This window comes from Phocoena phocoena, chromosome 3, assembly GCF_963924675.1.
Source record: "Phocoena phocoena chromosome 3, mPhoPho1.1, whole genome shotgun sequence".
Classification (NCBI taxonomy): domain Eukaryota; kingdom Metazoa; phylum Chordata; class Mammalia; order Artiodactyla; family Phocoenidae; genus Phocoena; species Phocoena phocoena.
This window is the reverse complement of record NC_089221.1, coordinates 76,550,826-76,569,021: the sequence shown is the minus strand read 5'-3', so window position 1 is coordinate 76,569,021 and position 18,196 is coordinate 76,550,826. Positions and strand designations below refer to the sequence as shown.

The window sequence follows — 18,196 nt, the reverse complement described above, 5'->3', positions numbered from 1 at the left end:
GCCCTGTCCCCCTTCCTTCCTATCTCATAACTAACCCTCAAATAGAGGATTTCACAGCCCATTTTTTCACACATGGTTCATCCTAACTTTACCATGATTAAAGAACACCTGTGTTAGCTAGTTGGCTTCATCCTGAGGAGAAGCAAACTTCTTATATCTTTATGACAAGAAGCAGTGTTGCAAATTGGATCAAGGCACCCTTTGAAGTTAGGCTCCTACTCTTCACAGGAACAGGGGTATAGGGGGGCTATCTCCTTTGGTGTTTGTATTTTGAAAAGATGATTCCCAGGTTCTTGAGAAGGACAGTCCTGGCTGAGAAAGCTGACAAAATGTCTATCTAGTCTTCCAAGGAATACATTTTAAAGAGATCAAAAAGTCCTTACATTTGCAAGTTTCTAAGGTAAATACTTTAAGAAATAGGAAACGAGGGAAACCTTTTCCCTTATTTTCAACAGGGAGAATTAAGTCTCTTATTTTTGATTTGTATCTGCCCTTAATTTATATGTCTACGTGTGTGTGTGTCTTTTTAAAAAATAGCATATATATGAGACTTAACCACACTATAGTGTATATTATAATTTATATTGTATATGTAAATATAAAATCACTATATTAAACTTCAGAGTAATTATGTATTTATTTAATTTATATATATTATATATTTAAATATTTCATGAAACAGTTTCTAACCCAAAGGAACTTATAAATGAAAAGACTGTTAGCTTGAATAGATTAACAAGTCACTTATCTATATTCTAAAGATGGTTATTTTTTTCACTGATACTAAAAAATTCTTTTTAATTGAAGTATAGTTGATTTACAATGTTGTGTTAGTTTCAGATGTACAGCAAAGTGATTCAGTTATACATATATAGAGAGAGGTGGTTATATTAAAACAAATTTTAAATATTTTCTAAAAAGTAACCTTCTTTGTTCATAATGGCCTTGAGGCGCCATCAAAACAAGTCACTGAGGGACTTCCCTGGCAGTCCAGTGGTTAAGACTCTGTGCTTCCACTGCAGGAGGGATGGGTTCAATCCCTGGTCGGGGAACTAAGATCCCACATGGCGCAGGGCACGGCCAAAAAAAAAAAAAAAAAAAAGATAAAACAAACATACAAGTCACTGAGCTCTGATGCTTTTGTTATAGACTGCTTCATTTTTATTTGCTAAACCGTCTACAGTTAATTTCCTTTCCTACCTGGTCAATAAGAAATCATATTGAGAAGTAAAACAATGATTAAAATACTGTACTTTGCATTCATAAATTGTTATTTAGGTCAAAATTCAGATGTTAGTATTAAAAAGAAAATATGACATGGAATATAAGGATATAATTTTTAAATTAAAGATATTTTATTGCCCATATATTAAAACAAACCTAGAGCAAAACCACCTCAAGTGACCATTGATCTTCACGGGGGATAAAATAAGGGAGAGCTGTATGTGCTGTATGCTACATTTAGAATCAAGTCTATTTTTCATCAAATTCAATTATGTTTTTATTATACTCTAGAGAATAAACATAACAGTATAGGGTGTATATATTTTTAAAAATAAAATACTGAATAATAACCATGTTTCAGAAGAGTGTAAATCATTTCTGCACTCATTTATTGCCTTCTAACAGAATAGCTTTTAGAAAATTGTATGTCATGGAGAATCAGTTATGCCACACTTACATTGCAGTAGTTGAATTACCCTTGGCATTTTTGTATTCTAACAGTTCTATTTATCTCTCAGTGGTGTACATTGAATAAGTAATGAAAATCTGTATGATATGGCTTTTCCTAATACTTTTAAAGAAAAAAAAATTAGTAATTCATTTTTAAATATGGTATTTTTCCTTACCCTTGAATTTTTAAAGTTGTATTTCTAGCAGTGACCCTGAATTCTAAGTGTGAATTCCTTCCCTCTTCTTAATATCATCAGATTTTATGAGCCACCGGGTCTTTTGCTTCCCAAAGCAGTGATTCACCAGAATGGACTAGAGTGCCCAGAGGTCACTGAACCTTCACCTGCCCTTCAAGAGAAGCTGTCATTCTCTCAGACCATTTTCACTTTTACATCCTCATTTCCATTCAAGTCAGAGCTAGGTGACTCTTAGGTCTGATAGTGGAAATCAGTGATGGTGAATCATTTAATTTTAACACATATCAACATTGGTAGCAGGAGGATAAATAACCTGCCAAAGAGGAATACTATGAATGTTGTATCCACAGACTCAATTCAGTAACTAAAAACCACATGTAGCACTGAAATCTTTTTTGAGCTGAATGGAACTTATTATTAGTTTAACACAGTATTGAGGTCTAGAAGTTCTCTTGGGCTTACAATATGGCATGAATGATTTTTCTCCTCTTAATGGTCAGTTGGATAGCTATAATTGCATCATTAAGAGTTTCTTTTGCCTATCTGTTTCTTAATTATAGACAATCTTTGTGTGTACCCCAGGATGTAAGTTTTGCTGGCACTGTGCAGGATTTCTACTTTTTTTTTTTTTTTTTTTTATCTAAAGAAAGAACACGAAGTGCTACCGTGGATCATATTGTTTGTCTTGATCCAGGAGAGGTGGTGTCCGGGTGGTAGGGAAGGCATTAACTTTATATTGTGACAGAATATTGGATACATGGTTTATATAAATTTAACCATGCTCTATTTCAAGGTGGCATATTGGACCACTTCCTCCTCATCATTTTTTGTCACCAATAGCTCCATTCAAATAATGTATGGTGCTCCAACTTCTTTCTCCACAGTCCTGTATTGTGTGCCCTCGATGCTTTCATTAGACGCTTTAGGACGCTGAGATAAGTAGCACAAAATGTGGGATCAGTAGTCCACTAGATGATTGTTAAGAGATTCTTTCAGGTAATGCATACATTTTAAGTGTTTGACAGGTTTAAAAGTATAACTTTTATCTTTATGTGTGTTAGCTTTATCTACTTTTGGCCAAATAGGCATAAGACAATAAAGAATTATTGTTTGGGATATTCCTAAGGAATATTATTGTCATTATCTTTTCATGGGAAATAAGGAAAGGGAAGTAAGTGTCTTCCTATTTATAAACTGTTTTAATAACAAAAGTATGAATAATATTGTACTAAGAATCTAGACCTCATGAGGAGATTGAGCCAGCAATAGTCAGGCCACTACTCCCCATTGAGGGTCAGAGTTAATGGTCCAGGGGGAAGTAAGCCCCCCACCCCTGAGATACCAACCAGAGGTGCCAGGTAAAGATAGCCCAGCTGTGAGGTCAAGAACAGAGGAGGAAACACTAAAAGGGGACTGAGCCCTGGTAAGATGTGACTGCTGTGGCTGGCTCATCTTTCCTGTAGATGATTGATGCCTCAAGATCTAACCCAACCCTGACAGCTTTCCCCGGAAAAGAGTCTTGTCAAGGATTTAACAGTCAACACCTTGTCTTAAAAGGGTCACTAACACCACAGCATTTGCTAATCACAATCTTTATTCTAGAATCATGACTAAGAATACCTTTTTATGGAACTTGGGATGGAGCTGAGTTGGGGGCCTGCAAAATGGTATTCTTATTTCCTTTATTTCTGCTTTAAAGACCAGCTGTTCTTCATTATATTCTCATTACCTAAAACAGCCCTGGCAGAAAGTAGGCTAGAGGATGATCAATAAATGTGTTTGTTAGACATCTATTGTGTTTGCTTTAGCTTCAGCTAGTGTGAAGTTAGATGAGTAGAATGTGATAGTTTTCTTTTCCATTAACTATTTTACATTATAAAAGTAATACATACTCAGGAAAAATTTCAGACGGTAGAGAAAGGCAGATATAAGGAAAAGTTGAGTATGGAAGGGCAGAGGTGAGGAAAAGTTTTCTTACTCTTCTGACTCTCCTAGTCTTGGTCTTCAGAAGTACCCTATATTAGTGAATTACTGTCTAACTATCCAGAAATGTTCTCTACATATAGATGTGTGTACCCAAGAATATATTCCCCTTTTTACACAAATGGGAATTTGTGTATATGCTGCAATTAGATTTTTTTAACTTAATGTATTTTTAAAATCTCTCCATAGAACAAGCCAATTCCCTCTTGATGAGCATTTACATTATTTGCAGTCTTTCTGCTATTACTGCACACACACATGCATATGTGTGTCCTTCCTTCCTTAGGAAAGTTTATGTGATGGTTTCTTAGAAGTTGTACAATTAGCTGTTATAAAATTGTTCCACAGAAGTGCTGCAGCTGTCTTCTCTCCTATCGGCAGTATATGAAACTGTATGCTGTATGTCCTGCCTCCTCACAATGTGACCATATGTACTATTAAAACCCTCAGTTTGTAACTTGCAGTCAACTCTGTTGTCTGGCTTAGTGATTGAATTTATCGGGGCAATGGAGATAAAGATGTAAATCAGATGTGTTCCCAGATCTCTTCTGATTTTCATTATTATTATTATTTTTGATTTTCATTATTATGTATGTTCTCCCTCTCTCTTCTTTTTTTTAAAATCTCTTTCTCAGGAAGAGAATCAAGGAAATCATCACAGAGTAAACCTGGTGCAGATTCCCTGCATTTCTCCTGATTTCAACTTGTGTGGTTTCATTGGGATAAGCCACATTCTGACTTTAGTAACTGTGCTGAATATGGAAGCTAGGCAAGCCTCCATAGATAAAAAAGAAAGCACGTTAACTTACCCTTGCTTCTCATGGGTATTAAACTGCCATGTCCTAATACCCCTATAGAACATTTCTGGGAAATGTTCTTTATGTTGTTAACACAGCCCTGTGCCACTTCCATGGAGCTCCCATCATCACTATAGTCTAGGGAAAGGGGTCCGAAGTCAGATGTAAATTTAAGAATGAAAACTGTGCCTTGGAATATGATGCCAGGCTCACTACAGTACTGCCAGGACTACCCGTCATTGACTGGAAGTTGGGGAGTATTTCACAATTGGTTGACTCTTTGGGGAGCGCTTCAGATTTTTTAGATTGGCACAGCCCTACACAGGGTCTGAACTTTCCTGAAGCAATCTGGACCATTCTAGAGCCTCTGTAAACTTTTGTGGTAAGGATTGGTGATGTAAAGCAACAAATAATGGAGGGTCCTAACTCTAAGGTTTCCTTTCATACTGTCTTCCTCAGAGAATAACTCCGAACAAAAGGAAGGTTGACAATAGATGGGAATCTTGGGAAGCTATTTCTGTAGTCCACATGAGAGATGATAAGATCCTGAGCCCTGTCTTTCACAGTAGGAATGGAAAGGGGAAGATTCATTTGAGAAAGACTTAATGAGAGTATTATTAACAGAGTTTGGGGACAACGATGTTTTTTTCCTGAAAGTGTAGTTAAAACTTTTTGAAATAACCAAAACGTCTCTGAAATCGAAAATAGTTCAGCAAAAATATCTAATTTCTTACTACACTTTCATTAAAGTAGTTGTTTTATAAACCCTTTTCTCAGCCTTTTAAAAAATATTATCGAGAAATATCTTTGTCTCAGGAAAATAAGTTTTTATTTCATGGCTGACTTACTTTTTAATTACATACTGGTTTTTATACATCAGCCCTCTTCCCTAATAATTACTGTTAATTCCAAGGAATTTTAATAATCTCTTTAGATGAGCTAGACTTATCTAAAAACAAAAAAACTCTTATTTACCTCACAACTATTTCTTGGTGTTTTAAAACATATGATAGAATTGAAAAAGCCTTTTCCTTAGACTGAATTTATGTTGGTGAAAAGTATAAACAAGAGCACCAAAAGTGTAAAATCTTAAAAAAAAAAAATTAATGTTTACATTTCTCACACAGTAGAAATAGTCTTTAATCTCTGCCATTTTTGACACCTCTACCTTGATCTAAAAAAATAAGAATAAAAAGTCTAACCTATGAAAGCAAACCTATATGTTCTCTACAACCTTTACATCAAAGAAGTTCTAATAATTTTTACCAGTAGAACATACATTTTTTTCTCTTTGAACTTTTCTGTGATGGAATAATAAAGACTATGTGTTTTTAATCTTGAAAGAATTTTTACAGTCAGCTTAAGTGCCAAGATTTTATGTCATAATTATTCTCTTTTTCTCAGTTCCTCTTGCTGTCCTTAACTACACCAGCCCAATATTATTCATCTCTTGTGCTGTTGTTGATTAGTGCTGTCTGTTTAGTTATAGGACATCTCTGTCCTTTTGGAGTAAGATAGTACATATATACATACACACATACATATATGCATAAATTTAGTTGTGACCAAAATAATAAATTCATATTTTTTATCATCCAGATAAATATATTGATCATTTTAAAGTGACATGGCAGTGAGATCAGATGATCAGCAGTGAATTATCAGGGGTCAGGGATCAGGGACTTCTAAGCACAATGATTTCATTAGTTTTCTTAAAGCATCAATATCCTTGCATATAATCTCCTTTTCTACAGGGAGAAGCCTTTTCTACACCTCCCAGAGGCACATCGAACGGCTCCCTCCTGTTGTACTCTATTGTACTCACTTAGCACATCATACTCACACCTCTTATCAAGTCTTACTGTAATGTAGTTATCCATTTACAGGCTTATCTCTCTCACTAGAAAGAATTCCTTTAGGGATGGGACCATGTCTTATTCATGTTTAGGCCCTTAGTATATATCACAGTGCCTACTACATATTCAGTATTCAGTTAATGTTTATCAAATATGCCTTCATTCAATAAGTAATTTGCACACTCAAAGAACCTAGGATTGAATGTTGAATGAGAAAATTACCACAGATATCCTTTTAAAAAGCATACTGCATGTTGCATCTTAAAAATGGTTTATAAATTGATTTACACACAGCCTCTTGGTAATGCATCCACTTGCACACACCATTAACTTGGATAATTCAGTCATTATAATTAAAGCACGCTGGGGTTCAAATTTACTAAGTAGTGTTGAGACATATGAAAAGGCATAAAGAGTACTATGATAAACATTCATGTGCCCACCATCCAGTATAAGGAATAAAACATTACCACTAGTGCTGAAACTCACTATGTGCATCTCCCCAGTCTCATCCCACTTCCACCCCACCCTGCATTTGGTGATGTTGCTCATTCCAGCACATTTCTTTTTTTTTTTTAAATGTATGTATGTAAGTACGTATTTATTATTAAAGTATAGTTGATTTAAAATACTGTATTAGAGTAGAGGAACAAAGATGGCAGAGTAGAAGGACGTGCTCTCACTCCCTCTTGTGACAATACCAGAATCACAACTAGCTGCTGGACAATGATCGACAGGAAGACACTGGAACTCGCCAAAAGAGATACCCCACATCCAAAGACAAAGGAGAAACCACAATGAGACGGAAGGAGGAGCGCAATCACAGTAAAATCAAATCCCATAACTGCTGGGTGGGTGACTAACAGACTGGAGAACACTTATACCACAGCAGTCCACCCACTGGAGTGAAGGTTCTGAGCCCCACGTCAGGCTTCCCAACCTGGGGGTCCAGCAACGGGAGGATGAATTCCTAGAGAATCAGACTTTGGAGCCTAGTGGGATTTGATTGCAGGACTTCGACAGGACTGGGGGAAACAGGGACTCCACTCTTGGAGGGCACACACAAAGTAGTGTGTGCATCGGGACCAAGGGGAAGGAGCAGTGACCCCAGGGGAGACTTAACCAGACCTACCTGCTAGCGTTGGAGGGTCTCCTACAGAGGCGGGGGGTGGCTGTGGCACACCGTGGGAACAAGGACACTGGCAGGAGAAGTTCTGGGAAGTACTCCTTGGTGTGAACCCTCCCAGAGTCTGTCATTAGCTCCACCAAAGAGCCCAGGTAGGCTCCAGTGTTGGGTTGCCTCAGGCCAAACAACCAACAAGGAGGGAACCCAGCCCCATCCATTAACAGTCAAGCCGCTTAAAGTTTTACTGAGCTCTGCCCACCAGAGCAACAGTCAGCTCTACCCACCACCAGTCCCTCCCATCAGGAAACTTACACAAGCCTCTTAGATAGCCTCATCCACCAGAGGGCAGACAGCAGAAGCAAGAAGAACTACAATCCTGCAGCCTGTGGAACAAAAACCACATTCACAAAAAGATAGACAAGACGAAAAGGCAGAGGGCTATGTACCAGATGAAGGAACAAGATAAAACCCCAGAAAAACAACTAAATGAAGTGGAGATAGGCAACCTTCCAGAAAAAGAATTCAGAATAATGATAGTGAACATGATCCAGTTCCTGGGAAAAAGAATGGAGGCAAAGATCGAGAAGATGCAAGAAATGTTTAACAAAGACCTAGAAGAATTAACAAACAAACAGGGATGAACAATACAATAACTGAAATGAAAAGTACACTAGAAGGAATCAATAGCAGAATAACAAAGGCAAGGCAGAAGAACGGATAAGTGACCTGGAGGACAGAATGGTGAAATTCACTGCTGCGGAACAGACTAAAGAAAAAAGAATGAAAAGAAATGAAGACAGCCTAAGAGACCTCTGTGACAACATTAAATGCAACAACATTCGCATTATAGGGGTCCCAAAAGGAGAAGAGAGAGAGAAAGGACCAGAGAAAATATTTGAAGAGATTATAGTTGAAAACTTCCCTAACATGGGAAAGGAAATAGCCACCCAAGTCCAGGAAGCACAGCGAGTCCCATACAGGATAAACCCAGGGAGAAACACGCCGAGACACACAGTAATCAAACTGGCAAAAATTAAAGACAAAGAAAAATTATTGAAAGCAGCAAGGGAAAAATGACAAATAACATACAAGGGAACTCCCATAAGGTTAACAAATGATTTCTCAGCAGAAACTCTACAAGCCACAAGGGAGTGGCTCGACATACTTAAAGTGATGAAAGGGAAGAACCTACAACCAAGATTACTCTACCCGGCAAGGATCTCATTCAGGTTTGATGGAGAAATCAAAAGCTTTACAGACAAGCAAAAGCTAAGAGAATTCAGTACCACCAAGCCAGCTATACAACAAATGCTAAAGGAACTTCTCTAAGTGGGAAACACAAGAGAAGAAAAGGACCTACAAAAACAAACCCAAAACAACTAAGAAAATAGTCATAGGAACATACATATTGATAATTACCTTAAATGTGAATGGATTAAATGCTCCAACCAAAAGACACAGGCTTGCTGAATCTGTACAAAAACAAGACCCATATATATGCTGTCTACAAGAGACCCACTTCAGAACTAGGGATACATACAGACTGAAAATGAGGGGATGGAAAAAGATATTCCCTGCAAATGGAAATCAAAAGAAAGCTGGAGTAGCAATACTCATATCAGATAAAATAGACTTTAAAATAAAGAATGTTAGAAAAGACAAGGAAGGACACTGCATAGTGATGAAGGGATCAATCCAAGAAGAAGATAGAACAATTGTAAATATATACGGACCCAACATAGGAGCACTTCAATACATAAGGCAACTGCTAACAGCTATAAAATAGGAAATCCACAGTAACACAATAATAGTGGGGGACTTTTACACCAATGGACAGATCATCCAAAATGAAAATAAATAAGGAAACACAAGCTTTAAATGACACAATAGACCAGATAGATTTAATTGATATTTATAGGACATTCCATCCAAAAAAAGCAGATTACACTTTCTTCTCAAGTGCACATGGAACATTCTCCAGGATAGATCACATCTTGGGTCACAAATCAAGCCTCAGTAAATTTAAGAAAATTGAAAGCATATCAAGCATCTTTTCTGACCACAATGCTATGAGATTAGAGATGAATTACAGGGAAAAGAACGTAAAAAACACAAACACATGGAGGCTAAACAATACGTTACTAGATAACCAAGAGATCACTGAAGAAATTGAAGAGGAAATCAAAAAATACCTAGAGATAAATGCCAACGAAAACACGACGATCCAAAACCTATGGGATGCAGCAAAAGCAGTTCTAAGAGGCAATCTTATAGCTATACAAGCCTACGTCAAGAAACAAGAAAAATCTCAAGTAATCTAATCTTACACCTAAAGGAAATAGAGAAAGAAGAACAAACAATACTGAAAGTTAGCAGAAGGAAAGAAATCATAAAGATCAGAGCAGAAATAAATGAAATAGAAACAAAGAAAACAATAGCAAAGATCAATAAAACTAAAAGCTGGTTCTTTGAGAAGGTAAGCAAAATTGATAAACCATTAGCCAGACTCATCAAGAAAAAGAGGGAGGGGGGCTTCCCTGGTGGCTCAGCAGTTGAGAGTCCGCCTGCCAATGCAGGGGACACAGGTTCGTGCCCCGGTCCGGGAAGATCCCACATGCCGTGGAGCGCCTAGGCCCCTGAGCCATGGCCGCTGACCCTGCGCATCCGGAGCCTGTGCTCCGCAATGGGAGAGGCCACAACAGTGAGAGGCCCGCGTACCGGAAAAAAAAAAAAAAAAGAGGGAGAGGACTCAAATCAATAAAATTAGAAATGAAAAAGGAGAAGTTACAACAGACACCGCGGAAATACAAAGCATCCTAAGAGACTACTACAAGCAACTCTATGCCAATAAAATGGACAACCTGGAAGAAATGGATAAATTCTTGGAAAGGTATCACTTTCCAAGACTGAACCAGGAAGAAATAGAAAATATGAACAAACCAATCACAAGTAATGAAATTGAAACTGTGATTAAAAATCTTCCAACAAACAAAAGTCCAGGACCAGATGGCTTCACACATGAATTCTATCAAACATTTAGAGAAGAGGTAACACCCATCCTTCTCAAACTCTTCCAAAAAATTGCAGAGGAAGGAGCACTCCCAAACTCGATTCTATGAGGCCACCATCACCTTGATACCAAAACCAGACAAAGGTACTACAAAAAAAGAAAATTACAGACCAATATCACTGATGAAGATAGATGCAAAAATCCTCAACAAAATACTAGCAAACAGAATCCAACAGCACATTAAAAGGATCATACACCATGATCAAGTGGGATTTATCCCAGGGATGAAGGATTCTTCAGTACATGCAAATCAATGTGATACACCGTATTAACAAATTGAAGAAAGAAAACCATATGATCATCTTAATAGATGCAGAAAAAGCTTTTGACAAAATTAAACACCCATTTATGATACAAACTCTCCAGAAAGTGGGCATAGAGGGAACCTTCCTCAACATAATAAAGGCCATATACAACAAACCCACAGCAAACATCCTTCTCAATGGTGAAAAACTGAAAGCATTTCCTCTAAGATCAGGAACAGGACAAGGATGTCCACTCTCACCACTGTTATTCAACATAGTTTTGGAAGTCCTAGCCACGGCTATCAGAGAAGAAAAAGAAATAAAAGGAATACAAATTTGAAAAGCAGAAGTAAAACAGTCACTGTTTGCAGATGACCTGATACTATACATAGAGAATCCTATAAATGCCACCAGAAAACGACTAGAGCTAATCAATGAATTTGGTAAAGTTGCAGGATACAAAATTAATACACAGAAATCTCTTGCATTCCTATATACTAATGATGAAAAATCTGAAAGAGAAATTATGGAAACAGTCCCATTTACCATTGCAAGAAAAAGAATACAATACCTAGGACTAAACCTACCTAGGGAGACAAAAGACCTGTATGCAGATAACTATAAGACACTGATGAAAGAAATTAAAGATGATACCAACAGATGGAGAGGTATACCATGTTCTTGGATTGGAAGAAACAATATTGTGAAAATGACTATGCTACCCAAAGCAATCTACAGATTCAATGCAATCCCTATCAAATTACCAGTGGCATTTTTTACGGAACTAGAACAAAAAATCTTAAAATTTGTATGGAGACACAGAAGACCCTGAATAGCCAAAGCAGTCTTGAGGGAAAAAGGAGCTGGAAGAATCAGACTCCCTGAATTCAGACTATACTCCAAAGCTACAGTAATCAAGACAATATGGTACTGGCACAAAAACAGAAACATAGATCAATGGAACAAGATAGAAAGCCCAGCGATAAACCACGCACCTATGGTCAACTAATCTATGACAAAGGAGGCAAAGATATACAATGGAGAAAAGACAGTGTCTTCAATAAGTGGTGCTGGGAAAACTGGACAGCTACATGTAAAAGAATGAAATCAGAACACTCCCTAACACCATACACAAAAATAAACTCAAGATGGATTAAAGACCTAAATGTAAGACCGGACACTATAAAACTCTTAGTGGAAAGCATAGGAAGAACACTCTTTGACATAAATCACAGCAAGATCTCTTTTGATCCACCTCCTAGAGTAATGGAAATAAAACCAAAAATAAACAAATGGGGCCTAATGAAACTTCAAAGCTTTTGCACAGAAAAGGAAACCATAGACAAGACGAAAAGACAACCCTGAGAATGGGAGAAAATATTTGCAAATGAATCAATGGACAAAGGATTAATCTCCCAAATATATAAACAGCTCATGCAGCTGAATATTAAACAAACAATCCAATCCAAAAATGGGCAGAAGACCTAAATAGACATTTCTCCAAAGAAGACATACAGATGGCCAAGAAGCACATGAAAAGCTGCTCAACATCACTAATTATTAGAGAAATGAATATCAAAACTACAATGAGGTATCACCTCACACCAGTTAGAATGGGCATCATCAGAAAATCTACAAATAACAAATGCTGGAGAGGGTGTGGAGAAAAGGGAACCCTGTTGTACTGTTGGTGGGAATGTAAATTGATACAGCCACTATGCAGAACAGTATGGAGGTCGCTTAAAAAACTAAAAATAGAATTACCATATGATCCAGCAATCCCACTACTGGGCATATACCCAGAGAAAACCATAATTCAAAAAGACACATGCACCCCAATGTTCATTGCAGCACTATTTACAATAGCCAGGTCATGGAAGCAACCTAAATGTCCATCGACAGACGAATGGGTAAAGAAGTTGTGGTACATATAAACAATGGAATATTACTCAGCCATAAAAAGGAACAAAATTGAGTCATTTGTTGAGACGTGGATGGATCTAGAGACTCTCATACAGAGTGAAGTAAGTCAGAAAGAGAAAAACAAATATCATATATTAACGCATGTAAGTGGAACCTAGAAGAATGGTACAGATGAACTGGTTTGCAGGGCAGAAGTTTAGACACAGATGTAGAGAACAGACGTATGGACACCGGGCGGGGAAAGCCACGGGAGGGGTGGGGATGGTGGTGTGCTGAATTGGACTATTGGGATTGACATGTATACACTGATGTGTATAAAATTGATGACTAATAAGAACCTGCAGTATAAAAAAAATAAATTAAAATTCAAAAATGAAAATAAAATAAAATACTGTATTAGTTTCAGGTGTACATCACAGTGATTCAGCATTTTTATAGATTTTACTCCTTTTTCCAGCACAGTTCTTTACACTTTTACTACATATTTTTATAATCCTGAACAACATGTAGGATCATGTGGCATGTTTTCAAACTACTGAATGGTTTGTATTCATTTATACCTTTTTCCCTCTCAACATTACATTTGTTAGATTCATCTATGTTGATAACTGTATTTCTAGTTTATTTTCATGACTATTTCACGGAATGAATATAACTATTCTCCTATTGATGGAAATTTAGGGTATTTTCAGTAGTTTTAATATTACAAATAAACTTAAGAATATGCTTTTAGAAAGTCCTTGCTAAGCCAACTAATGGTGTAAATTTGGGAATTTAAACTGTTTAGGGCAGAGATTCTACATCTACATTAGACTTTTGACATTTTTGGTTAATGAATGTGCTAACTGGATTTCTATTTGCTGAATAACCTTGGTTATATTTTTACGACTGACCTTGTTTCTAAAGAAAATTAGAAGCAACTTACAGTAAAACAGAAAACACTTAAACCAGAATAAAGAGAAGTATCATGTTATTTCTGAAAAGCTAGATCAAGATCTTGCATCATTTAAGTCTGAGGATATATATAGACCTCCTCCTACCCAAGATCACCATCTCCATCAGCAGTGTTACTACACATATATGAAAATAATATGTTACCTTTTCGATGTTGAAAATTAATTTTTAAATTAATTTTGACCTCAGTTAAAGAAGATAAATTGCCAAACTGATACTCATCTTAAATTTTGAAAGTATTCACATTGAATAATAATCAGGCGATAAATCTCTAGACTTCAGACTTTTAAAGCAAGATGTATAGACAGTGGTGAATGGCAGAATGACAAGATATTTAGCCACATAAAAACAACATCAGGTACAGGTGAATTCTGTCATTTTAAAACTTGTTCCAAAATGATTTAAAAGCCAGCTCAACTGTCCTAGTTTGTATCAATGAGGGAGGTCCTCTGAAAAGCAACTGCTCAATCCCTTTATCAGTGTTTGGACAAATTACTAAAATATCTAGCTCTCTGAAGGCTTTACTCTATTTATAAGTTGTAGTTATTGGCCTCTACCCAGATTCACATGTTAGAGATTAGCCTAAAAGCTGAGTCTTGATTGAAATAGATTTAGGTAAACTAACGGCTGAGCCTTTCCAGTTCACATTGCTGTAATCTATTAGGTTTGACTGAGTGAGACACAGGAGGATGCTATAATAAAAACCTTTGATAACCAGTCCCTAGAGTCAAGGTATGTGCTTTGGGCATCGTGTTTCTCAGTCCATAGAAGTGCTTACGTAAATTAAGAAAATATATGCCAATCTTGTGTCAGACTTAGAACTGGTATTCCTGAGTAAGACTGTCTCATCAGGAAACTGAGTGGCCTGTGGCCTAAGGAGGTATTGTTTTTCTTGCAAGTTCTTTGTTTTCATGAAAAGGCTCTTTGATTCTCAGAATGTATTTTTTTCAAGGTAATTTAGGTTGAATTCGCTCATGCTCAGAAGTCTCCTGAAAAATTTTCCTTAAAGTTTTACAGTGTATGTTTTATATGGAACCAATACCTTATACGAATTTCGAAGAAGAGAATTTCATATGACATCAATTTTAATCATCAGAGCTTGGTTTCCAAAGCCTCTGTGTTTCTATCACATGGAATCAATAATTAATAGCAATGATATTTTCAAAACAGTAGTAACCTTTTTAGTAACAGATGTTTCTTAATACTATTAAGAAGCAAATGCATAACTTCTCAGTTTGGGGTGAAGGGATTCAGCTTCAAAATAATTTTCCTGTTTATAAAGCTTTCTTGCAGTTTAGATATGCTGCCATCAGGTGGTAGTAATATGTCATATCCATGTGGCTCCACAGATGACACTATGCTTAAGGTCACCAGTTTACTCCACAAAGATTTATGATAATTAATGCACAGATTTTTAAATGAAAATTAAAATAAAATAGTACATCTTTTTAGTTTCAGAGCTAAGGATACTTTTAACGGAATTTTTTAAACATATATATATATTGGAAGATGCATTTGGGCATGTTTTCTCTGTTTATTTATTTATTTGTAAATGAAGAGTTTCATCTTATGCCTTCAAAAAATTTAGAAAATAAAGAAAAGTAAAAAACACCAAATTTCATCACCCAGGGATAATTGCTATTAACCTTTTGTTTCATTTCCTTCCAGTCTTTTTTTTTAACATGCAATCTTTAGCATGTTTTGGGGTTGTTTTTTTTTTTTGGAGTAGAGTTTGATGGCAGGAAAAGGTACTTAGCTGTAATAACAGTGTATATATAGCATGTATCTTTTAGAACTTTAAAAATTATAAGTTCTTTGTAACTTTTGTGATTTCTTAATATTGCACTGATTGAGGTTTTCCATAATTTATATAGTCATTCACGTATTAGTATATAGTGTATGTTTCTGATTTCGGTCATCAAGAATATTTTATCTCTGTCTTCCGTCCACTGCTTGCTTATCAAGAGGATCATTATTTCATTGCATCTATACTTGATTTTTTATTTAACACAAAGGAATTTTTAATTCATCTTTGAGTAGCTAGGTATGTTTCCTCTATTGCGTTTGTAATGAAACGATCAGAAAATTTGAGCTTTCAGTTTTCAATTATGAATGAAAATATAGTTTCTTTGTTACTATTTTCATATATGAATGTTTTATAATTTTGTAAATTGTATGCCACCGGGTACTGCATATAAACATTTCAGGATCTGTGATATTATGAGACAGAGCCATTACCTACTTCCTACCAAAATAATTTTTTCTTTTCTTTTTTATAGCATAGAACACTGCATTAAAGAAATACAGTCAGAAGTTAACAAACAGTGTCCAGATGTGCAGCTACGAACAACAACTGACTGTTTTGAATGGCTAAATAATTATAATTATAATTCATCCAAGTCACCATCCATTCCCCATGGAGATATGATAAAATTTCTCAAAGCACTGGTAAAAAAAAAAAAAAATAGAATCTTTGTTTTAACAGTGGAGTGGGGTGGGTGAACATGGAATACATTTCATTCAATTTCTGTATGTAAATATTTATTCCATTGACCATATTAGCCCACCATATCTAGGGGTTAGGATTTGTGTTTTGTTTCTATATCCTCAGTGGAATCCAGTGAGCTATGTGTTTTTATTTTTCACTATGATTTTTATAATAAAATGAGGTTTTACATAAATGGACATTAAACATTATAATTCCTGAGGGATTTGTGGTGTGATGTTTACCATATCAACACCACAAAATGTACTGAAATGTACCACGATTATCTATCAGAAAAGTTGGTATCTATTACATTTTGTGTCCCTTCACAACTACTCATTTTCTTGTGCTCATTACTAAGCACAATAAGATCATCATCAGTTGTATCTATTAAGTAGCCTTGTCCATTATTCCCTTCATCCCCAACCTGCAGGCATATCCAGTTCTTTTCAATCAAGGCAGCAATTTATAGGACACTGTTAATTGATGGAGAATTATTACATTGGTCATTCTTGGATACTGACCACTCTCTATGTTAGAGAGGTTTCTGTAGCCTTCAATAAGAAATACTTAATTTATTACATCTGTATCTACAAGGGTAGCTAGCTTCCAAGAACTAGAGAAACAGCACAATTGTTAGAAAACAGGAATTCTGTAGCTACGGTTTTAATTTAATTTAGGGAAGAAAGGCACTGTTTTTGTGTAAGCATCAAACATTGACTAAGGCAGTTGTGGAAAATATCTTAAGGTTGTAGATGGCTTAGGATGACAGAATCAGATGAAAATAATTTTTGGCTATTGTTATTATTGCAGATGTCTCTTAAATGTTTAGAAAGTAATAAAAGAAAGAGAAAGGAAGATTATGTGCCCTGAAGGCTTATTCTTTTAAGAAAATCCTCTCACCCATTATCTCTTGAAGGTGGAGCCTTGAAGAATAAATATGGATATAGTTATTCCTTTAATTTCTATTAAGAGCCGTGTGTAATGAATTTCATTAATATTGATATAATAATGCTTTCTCATTTAATTAAAAGCAAAAGCTTTTAATTATCTTTTAATCTGTCACACATAAGTCATTCTCTATTCACTGCAGGGCAAAGGCCGCTTTAGTCTTGCTCAAATTCATTAGACTGATAGGCCTCTTCCAGACCTAGGTGTTTTAACATAATTGATCATGTTATTTTGAGAAAAGAACCACATTATTAAAACAGATCCAGATTAAAACGACCTTGTCAAGTTTTTACATGCTGAAAGTGTCAATCTTGACAGAATTTTTTTCATACATCTATTTTTTTTTCATAGAAAATTTTTATTTATGAATTATCTAACTAAATAAGAAACAGAGCTTCTCATTATGGCAGTTGTATGAAGTCATTTTCAAAATTTAAGCAATCATACTTAATACATGTCCACATGTTTTAAATCTATCATTCTTTAAATGTTTGCTTGATCAAATATTTACAGTTATTGACTGATTTAAAGAAACCCAAGTCTGAGGCACTAATATGACCAGTTTGCTCTATAGAATTTACCATAATGCTGGAGTTCTGGACTCTATCTAAGTACATTTATTTTCCAGAAGTATCAAAAGAACTAAATAAAAAGGAAGAGAGGAAGTAGAGCTTCAGAAAAGTCAGTTCACTTTTTGGTTCTCTAGAGTGTAGTAGAAAGAACGTGGATGAGGAGAATGAAACCAGGCATCCATTCTTGGTTCTGTGCTTTATTGTGTGTGACATTTGGCAAGTAACTTAAACACTCTGCACTTTAGTGTCCTTATCTGTAAATAGAAGTTTTAAGTATCTATGTCACAGAGTTTTCATTATGAAGAAGTCAGAGACTGTATCAAAAAGTGCTTTTTATATAATAAACTACTACATAGATATTAG

The 18,196-nt window shown here is 35.8% G+C and overlaps 1 protein-coding gene across 1 annotated transcript in view; it reads left to right on the top strand.

Moving 5' to 3' along the window:
* The window catches only part of KIAA0825 (KIAA0825 ortholog), a 407,465-nt gene that overhangs the window by 66,300 nt on the left and 322,969 nt on the right, over window positions 1-18,196 (top strand). The window contains exon 4 of the mRNA XM_065874850.1: window positions 16,105-16,273. Coding sequence (XP_065730922.1) covers window positions 16,105-16,273 — 169 coding nt within the window. The remainder of the gene's footprint in view (window positions 1-16,104; window positions 16,274-18,196) is intronic.